The 9,572-nt window shown below is 47.8% G+C and overlaps 1 protein-coding gene across 12 annotated transcripts in view; it reads left to right on the top strand.

The window, feature by feature from the left end:
- LOC106745137 (serine/threonine-protein kinase MARK2-like) overlaps positions 1-9,572 on the top strand; it is a 104,787-nt gene that overhangs the window by 66,955 nt on the left and 28,260 nt on the right. For 9 of the 12 annotated variants that reach the window (XM_014620443.1, XM_014620442.1, XM_014620444.1 and 6 more), the window contains exon 2: positions 7,616-8,571. The exons of the other annotated variants lie outside the window; for them this stretch is intronic. In XM_014620443.1, the coding sequence (XP_014475929.1) occupies positions 7,868-8,571 (704 nt within the window). In that variant the 5' untranslated portion in view covers positions 7,616-7,867. The remainder of the gene's footprint in view (positions 1-7,615; positions 8,572-9,572) is intronic. 12 annotated transcript variants of the gene reach the window in all.

Genomic DNA, 9,572 nt, shown 5'->3' with positions numbered 1-9,572 from the left:
CCCCCCCCGAATGTCCTAAGAACGCTTTCGATCGGTATAAATCATCCGGATGACTCGGCGCTTGTTTGCAAGCACCTCGCGATACATTCCGCGAATCGTTCATTGTGACGGATTCGTATAGCAGCGCATTCACGTCTTACAATGGGTGACGTGGGTATTTTTATGACGCGCATGACGACAAATCGGCCGACGATATCAAATTATTTTCTCGTTAATCTTAATCGGATTTCGTCGGATTAGCGTTCCCCGACTTCATTTAACTTGTCGAACTCCAAATTATTTTTTAATTGTATCCGAAAATATAATCCGGCGCGCGCCGTCAACACACGTAAACTTGACATCCTCCCGCAGACATATGAATATAAATAATATTCATATTTAATAGCAATAGATTAATAAATATTTATTAGGCAGATTAACAGGGTAACTCCAGTATTTACGGCGCAGAAGTCAGAAAAATGAAAAGAGTAGGAATAATTTCGTTTTTTAGTGGTAGACAGTAGTGTTTTTTTTTTTTTTTTTTTTTTTTTTTTTTTTTTTAAGTTCATTTGCTTTGAACATAATACTTGATAAATCAAGTTTTTTCTATAAATGCGGCGTATGTATCGGAGTTTAACCTATCATTAGAAAATTTGTGCTTGTGGGCTCTTAAAGGCCCGTTACTTTTTCTCTCCTTGGTGAAAACAAGTAAAGATCTGGTTCGTATAATATTCAAATCATTTTCATTTCAACGAAATTATCCCTCAAAGTAACGATGCTTCGAATCGCATACCGCGTGCCGGTTGTCGAGGATTTGTTTTTCTGCTTTCCGAGCACGCGAGCAGATGACGCGGGAGAGAGAAATTCCGACACTGTTTCAGCAATTCAGAATACTTGAAATTCACAAACGTGTTTTGTCCGAAGCACGTCTCCAGATTGACGAAGTTACCCGGGGAGATTCCTTTTAAAAGCGTTATAATGCGATAGGCACCGAGTCCTCAGCGGACTCGCGGGTGAATAAAGTCGCGAAAGAGGCATGGAACCCGCCTCGTACTTGAGCTTATTACGATAAACGAGAAACGTGTACGCGATTTAAGTGACTTGGTTAATCCTTAAGCATCTGCGCCTGTTACGACGCGCGTATGCAAATTTTATGTTTCTACCTCCTACTTCTCAGTTATCTGCGCAGCATAATGCCGCGTGTGTACCGCATGTGGCTTCGCGGCGGCCATTGGCAGTCCTCTCTCAGAGCGGTTATCGATCTGTAAGAAACGTCGACCCGCCGTCAAATTACTCTTACTATCATTTTTTTTTTTATCAGATAATTTGTTATTTCGATTTTCGGTCAGGCTGACCGACACGATTACAGCTTAAGTCAGTTATCGTAAAGTTATATACGTAAAAAGATTAAGCTATCCTTCTCCCGCTACTCATAATGCAATGCGACTCGAGCATGCGCAGTCGTACAATTGAAAGTCTGAAGTCTGGTCTTGAAGCAAAATTTGATTACATAGTTATTACATGATTAATAAATATAGGTTAGTGAGCAGAAATGGTTTAAACGTGTTGTCCGGAATTGCCAATAATTCCGTAAAGGGAAAACGTCATGTTTTCCTAAAAAACGTGGCTTCGAAAAAAGAGCAAAAATATGGACAGAAAGGGTGTGGCTTATTATCACTTCTCATCCAAACTGGAGAATTTGTGAAGTAAGTTTAACCTGCTTATTCCTACCAGGCCTGCTTGCAATATATACGGTAATCAATAAGAATAATCATTTTTCATTCATCAATCTTTCCATCTTTTTTCCTGTTTCTGGAAACTAAGTAACGAATGTTCCGATATCAATATATCAACCGGCGTTTGAAATCCCCATGTAGTTTCGCAATGCATTATGGATATATTGGTGAAAAATGTATGGACAGGACTTTTTTCTTTTTTTAACCTTCTTACATATAGCTTGAAGTTATCGCTTCGTGACTTTGTTTCGATCTCCAACTCGAAGGACGGTAAAAATGCTTCCTTGACGGTTCCTCATTGTTCTAACGGTCGATTTCATGAGCGTTCGTTTAAACTCCGTCTGGAGTCTTATCATCCCGAAGATTCAATGTCGTTCCGACACGTATCCGCCGCTCTTACTGAAACAGTGAAATCGCTCTTTACGGAAGCGCGCGCTATCTTACTACCCACGGCTGGAACACTCGGCGGAGTGTCGTGTCTGTATCCCATATTCGTGGCCTCGTTAACTTTTTACACCCAGAAAAATTATTCACGTCATTGTTTATCGCGCGTGTAACGAAACGCGGCCGTGCACGTAGGGGAGAGTCGGGGGATTAATTGTTACATCTTTTGTAATAATTTTTCGTAAATTAGCCTATAAATCAGTTACGTAACTTGAAAGGATTTTTCTAAAGTCATATGCTTGTGCTGCGTAAAAAGAATAGCACAATTCGAAGTTATAATTCATTTTTCTACGCTGACAGGAGATATTAAGACTACATTTTATAACAACCATCCTCGCCGTGGTATTTTATAGTTAGGAGTTATACGTGAAAGAAAAGTGTGTTTTGTAAGATCAACGCAGGTGGTTGGTTTTAAAGTAGAATCAGTGTGAGAGAAGTTAGGAGGACTTCAAAGTTTTTGAAGGAACGCTTGACAAATCACAATATAATAAATTGATTTGGAAAGACGGACGGTTAAGCATCAAGCAGCGCTGTTTTGTTCCGTTCCGACATTAAAGCCACGTTATTTATCTCGGATAATGCGTCACGTGACTCAGAGAAGCGAACAGTGAAACATTATCAGCGTGTTTTCGCGCACGACGCTTCGTTTTCCACGGTGTTGCTGTTTATCACTTAAGAGATATATCAGGTGTAACAACCCGACTCCGTTTAACAACTAAACCTCTCGCTCTCCCCTGAAATATGAAATCCTCGGTCGCGTCAGTGCCGGGTGTTAGATTGACGCTATCGCTTATCAGCATCTACCGCTGATAACGACATAACAAGTCGAGCTGGCCGGCCGAGCGCTTATCGCCGCCCGAGAAACCGAACACACAGTCGTCCCGCTCGACCGGCCGTCCACGCAAGCTTTCGGTCGTCGCTCTGCGCTCGTTCTCTTTCGCTCTGCTCATCCATTTCCTCTTTCTCGCTTTTTTTCCCCCCTCGAAGCGGCCTTCTCGCGGGAGCGAGGGAGACAGAGGGAGAGAAAGAGCGGATGCGGTCCGCGCGAGAAAATAATGAACCTTCGCGTGTCGTTTCGGTGAGAGACTCCTTCGTGCTCTTTCACGCAGGTGTAAATGCAACGCGTGTGTCGCGGAAATACGCGTATTACTGTGTACCGTGTGCGTGCGTGAGTGTGTATGTGTGCGCGTGCGTACGCACGCATCGCGTGTGCGACGCCGCTGCTGATAGCGCGAATCGTCGGGAATTTACGTGCCCACGCCGCTCAATGGCCGTGTATGTTTCTTCCGGGCGAGAAGTTCTAGAATCCCGTGAAAAGAAAACCTTCCCTTTGCATCTCGCCACTGCCACTTATCGAGTGGCATCCGCCGAGTGTGCGCCTCCCGAGTTCCGGCGACGGACTCGGCTGAAGGGAGGAGAGTTTCGTCGAAAGTGTGCTCCTTCGCATCACATACGCTGACGTAACCGTTTTCCACGAGGAGTGTTAACGTGTAACGTCCCTCTGCTCTTATCCTCTTTAGAAACGAGATTTGTTGCTCGATTGGAATCTTATCGATAAACATCGTAGGAACAGATATCGAAATCTTTCGTTCGTCATCTGCATATATATTATTATTACTTTTATTTGTGTATTGATTTATTTCTTCTAGCTACGTCTTATAGAGTGGGCTTAAATATTGATTAAAATTTTGCCGATCGTGAGAAAAGATTTAAGTATCATGCTTTTTGATAGACGACGTTAAAGGTCCCCTCGAAGTGCTTTCGTCGATTATTTCGCGTCACTGCTCTTTCGGACACTTTCGAACAAAGTATCGAGATAATCGAGACTTTTATCTCCCTTCTTTCTTCGTCCTTGAGGCTGCTGTTGTCGCACTTACCACGTAATTACTACGTAAATTACATTCGACGTTTTACATTACGTCGAACTCTCCGCGCGGCTGAAACGACTGCTGCTTGTCATTCGGGAAAACACTCGCGATACCGATCGTCTCCTAATTGTAATCGCGGGAAGGGAAGAGCGCGTCCATCGTCGCGAGGTCGCTTCTACGAAGCAATGGGAAATCCACATTGTTATTGAACGTCCGTACGGCTATTAATCCGCCGACGACGGTGGAAATCACAGTTTGCCTTTGTTAAGAACGGCCTTAGGTCGCGATGATTGCGCTCCGCCTCGTGCAATTATGCGCTCCGCCGGAACTCCCAGCCTCCGCGGAAAAATTTCCTTGAAAAATTTCCTTGATATTATCGTTCGCGCGCAATGCGAATCTGCACTAAAAAGAAATCCGAGGTGTCGCGGAGTCCTCGAGCGTCGAACTATATTCCGCGTCCGTTGTCGTCGATTCCTCGATGTGACGTATTTGCACACTGAGAAAAAGATTTCTTCAAATTTGATAAATTTCATCGCATCCAAGCAAATTTCATCACCGTCACGCTCCAAAGAAACTAACGTTTCGATGAATAAGTACGATTGTTAGACTTTTCAACGAACGCGTGTCTTTATCTTAAATAAAAAATTTATTTGAAACGAAAGATGATTTTCTTATAGAGAAGCCATTTGTCTCATTTCACATATTTATTGTAACCAAATAATATTTTATTTGGTTAAAAGATATTATTTTGAATAATATTGTCCTTTCTGTTAAGTAATAGAGTTTTCTTGAATGGGATAAAAATTTTACTCAAATATTTCGTATATGTTGTTGCGATGAAACAAATTTTAGTTAAATCAATAGAAACACTAAATCTAAAGAAATCTTTTTCTCCGTGTGTAATAAGTGAACGAATACGAAAACATCTCGCGAATCACACCTCAGTGATTCACGATGAGCAGTGATCGATCGAGTTCTTTCACGAATTGACCTCGAAATCGCAATAACGAATTCTTGTTTTCCCTTCGATCCTGACTCGAGTCGTCGTTTCGAGAAATGTTCGATTCAACGGTTATTTTTGCGAGGAAACTTAGAAGACTGCTCGTTAAGAACATGCGAAGGTGGGTGTGCGTGCAGCGAAGTGCCCGGGAAGAGACCGTGGACGGAAAGAAACTGCGGGGGGAAGAGTTGAAACGCGTCGCGTATAAAATGCCGCCGGTCTATAAATCTTCTTACGCTCTTTCGCCGTGCTCTGTCCGGACGTCCGTTCGGGATTTATGGCTTTATCGCCCCGTCGAAAAACAACCGTCGGTGCCACGTCGTTCGACGAGTTCTCTTTGACAACCCCCCGCGACGAATTGCTCGTACATACCGCCTTGATGAATGATCGGCAATTTCGGCCGATCTGCGAAATTGATCGGCCAATCGTGTCCCTCGAAGTTCGCTTTGCCGAGCGATTCTAAATTCATTCGCGCATAATCTAGATTCTTTTCGTTAACTCCGCCGGTACTTTTTGTCAAACCCAAACCTATTTGCGCAATTCTATTTTTAGCGCTCAGCAGTCGGAAAGAAATCGTTATCTCGCGCTGTTATCTTGCGCGATTGGGATAATTATGAATCCATCGATAAAGATGGCGGAAATCGCGCATTAAAAACGTCCGTTCCGAGTGTCGGTTCGACTCAACGAGTTCGAAAATTATGACCCGCATTTACAAATACTAACGATCGGGGTCACGTTTAAATGTTACCATCATCATTGGCTTTCGTCGCGACGTTTTAGAATCGTCTGTACGCGCTAATACTTGAATTCGAACGAAACATATTGCATCGTTCGGTCGAAAAGAGGGACAAAATATTTATCAGGCTTACTATAGCTTCGACACACGATCAAGTTCGATTCAATTCGTTTTGTGTTCGCGACGTTCGTTCGTTAGAGGCGTCGATTAACGCCGTAGATAACGTTATTATAGTAACGATTTATCGTCGTCGGCTATTAAGCCGTCTGGCCGGCGAGTCTCCAAATCGCCGGCTTTTCGCCGAAACATACACTCGAAATGGCTGGTTCAATTTCCCATTGGACGAGCATTTCCCCGACCCTCCCGTTGACATCGTCCGTGGATTCCGCTTAGGGGAGCCGCTCTACCCCTTCTGGACTTCGTCTCGATTCGATCTCGGAGCAAATTTCCGCCCGGCTGTTTCATTTCGAACGTGGAACCGACGAACGAGCGGACGGATCTGTCCCGTCCGTTTTGACCGTAAAAATTCACGGACCGTTCGACCGTTTACGATCTCGTCCGGTCGATCGGACACGTGATAAGATTTTCCTCGACGGTTCGGAGTAGTAAGAAATGACCACCGTCCGATGACGCAACACGAATTACGCGTTACGACTAGGATGGAATTTTATCACACATCGCGTCCACCTTCTGCGTATTCACGAAGTACTCAACGGAGCGTCCTCGCGAGTCTGCGAACGTCGAACCACTGATGGAATGTTTGTCGCCGCGCCGTTGCCGAGTTAAGCCGCGGATCGTCGAATCGCGGGGAACTCGCGGACACTCTCACAAGCACACGCGTTCTTATCGTCGACTTAAATCAGCACGCGTGCTGTGACGTGCCGAGCTCTCAGCTCGATATCTCGGCATGCTCTCGATCGTCCCGTTCGATAAACACACTGGGTATTCCGCGCGTGAAATACTTTTTTCTCACTCCCAATCTCGAAGATTTGGGATATCTCGCGCGACTCGATAAATCAATGTTGTACCGCATTTGCGCATTCGCCGACGCGCCCGGAAAGCTCGTCCCAACGCGGCGGATAGAAGAAGAAAAAAATGTTACGTACGAGACAACGCAAGTTTCGTATCGTATTTAATCTAAAAGCACAATCGGCAATCGCGCGCTCTCGCTTCCACCGTCTCGAAGGCCATCTCGCTCTTCACGTGTATCAGATTAGTAGATAGCTCTCTTTAATATCTGGACTTTCAAGGCGAGTAGACGCAGTGCGAGACTTTTCCGAACTCCACGTTCGGCCCGCTCGAGAGACTTCACGCGCGCGAGAGAGAGAGAGACAATTCGCCCTCAGTTAGGGTCTCGTCGTTATGTAACCGACATCTGACGGACATCACACGGACGGGAACGCGTTTACGATTCTCCGTGTTTCATCCGACCGTCGTCGTCGTCGTCTGATCGCGCGATCACCTTCCTGCGCTATCTATCGCTTTTATTACCCACATCGTCACGATTGCGAAACAGCGTCGACAGCGTCGTCGCGTTCGACCCAGCTTGATATCCCCGTCTCTCCAGCCAAAGAAAGAAAACAAAAAAGAAGTCTAAAAATGCCTGTACACGTGTGTGCCGCTTGCCGCTTATCGATACGTGTGTGATTGTGTGCCGCGGGAGAGTGTGTATAGGTGCGCGGGGGGTGGGGAAGCAAGGGGAACTCGCCGTGGTCGTCTCACGGATCGTGGGTTCTCGTTCTCCCGGGGTTTTCTGGGTTCTGTCTCTTTGTGTGATCGCGGTGTTCAGTGACGGCCGTCGCGCGCTCGGCGTGTGCCAGCTTTTAAAACGCACGCGTCTTCTTCCTGACAGAAACTAAATCCCCCGAGCAGAGTCATCGTCGTCGTCGACTGATCGGGCCGCTGATTCGATGTTGAGGACTTATCGGCGCTCGGTGCGTTATCTGCGAACGATCGTCGCGCGACGCGACCGAGGAGAACCCGAAGAGCAGCGACTGCCGGTCCTCCTCGTCTTCGTGCCCACGTAAGAGAGAGAGAGAGAGAGAACGAGAGAGAAAGAGGGAAAAAGTGAAGGAGCAGCTCAAGTCCGCGGGACACCTCGATCATGGACGATCAAGAGAGCCCGTTCGTGCGGTCGCAGGCCAGCAGGAGCCTGATCCGGCCGCAGCCTGCTGGACGGAAGAAGTTCCTGCTGCTGCCGACGGCTGAGAAGGCGCGGCAGTTAACGGTGAGCCGGCAGCCGACGCCGGAAATGAAGAGCCCGGGCGCTCCGAAGCGATTATCGGCGCCGCACACGCCCCTGGAGAGCCTGAAGCAGTGGGAGCTGGTGGAGGATGACAAGGGTCTACAGGTGGTGGAGAAACGGGCGGGCGCTCCTCTGAGTCCCATCAGGCCGAAGGAGATGATCGCCGGGCCGTTGTACAATAATACGCCCGTTTCGGGGAGGCGGTTCGCCGAGAAGAGCGGCGGCATGGACGCCAGTCTGGAGGAGAAGCTGAGGGTCTTCAACGACTCGAAGATCGTCCAACCGGTCGGGCTTCCGCTCGGCCAGCAGCGGGAACAGCCGGCCACGGAGCTGAAGACGCCGCTCAGCCTCGATCTGATCCTGAAGCAGCGCACGAGCACGATCGTCGAGAGCACCGACATGCTGCAGCGGCTGGAGCAGCAGGTCATGGCCATCGAACTGGGCACGATCGCCGGGAGGACGCGTCAGTTGGAGAACAGCTCCGATTTCGGGCAGGAAGTGCAGCTGAGATACAGGGAACACGAGGACCTGCTGCGGAACGTGACCGACGACGAGGCCGAGGGGTAAAACACGCATTCTGTCTCTCCATCAGTCAGTCATCACCTACACACGCGCGTACACACATCCTCGACACCGCCTTCGCGTTAGCCATGTGTCTAATTCCGGGCTCTCTTCGCGAATTGGGCGAAATCGCGCGTCCGGGGATTATTCTTCTTCGAGCCGCGATGATTCGCGAGACGATCGTCCTCGTCGGACGTCGAATTCCTCGAACGGGGAGTGCGGCGGAGTCGAAAGTTTCGGATAAACGAGTCTCGAGGATGATTTCACTTGCCTCTCGATGGGGATTCCGGAAGTGGTTTACGCCCGGGTTACCTCGGAATTTAATACCGATCCACGCGAGTCTCTTCAATCTTCGCTAATCGCCACTCGGGAAGTCGGAGTCGCGGCATTTCAATCGGTCGATATCCGTGAGAACCTGCACGTGTACACACATACACATATATACACATATAGGTACATAAACTCTCCGGCATATTTCCAGAGCGATAATTATATACTTAATGATAATTGAGGAAACCAATCGTCCAACCTCCGCCTAATCCACCACCTTGACACACCGGTCACTTGATCCGCACAATTGGCCGTTCGTTACGCCCACGCGTGTCCCTTTCTTCGATACAATTGGCATTTAGTTTACGCAATGTCGCAACCGGCCGATTCATCCCGTGATTTCCGTCGGTCCGTCGCCATTCATTACACGCCCAGCCGGGAGAGAGTTCGGGGGAGAGCGCGGAGCGTGTCACACGGACAGATGTTCCGTTGGATAGGTGTACCGGGTGTACGCCGAACAACGGAACGAGTATTACGCGTGTCTCTTCCCTCCGCGAGCAATCACTTGGTCAATGGAAATATCCGGGTATCCGATGACTTCCGAGTTCCGAGCGGTCGGAAAGTAAACGGCCTCGCGCGAATCATTGTTGCATTGACGCGCGGAAGTTCGTTTCATTTCTTAATCGACCCGATACATTTGCAGACAGTACGCAAAGTGCGCTGAAAATGGGAT

The sequence above is a fragment of the Dinoponera quadriceps genome, unplaced genomic scaffold (assembly GCF_001313825.1).
Source record: "Dinoponera quadriceps isolate SergipeBrazil2010 unplaced genomic scaffold, ASM131382v1 scaffold1425, whole genome shotgun sequence".
In the NCBI taxonomy this organism is placed as follows: Eukaryota; Metazoa; Arthropoda; class Insecta; order Hymenoptera; family Formicidae; genus Dinoponera; species Dinoponera quadriceps.
This window is presented reverse-complemented; position numbering and strand designations above follow the sequence as displayed.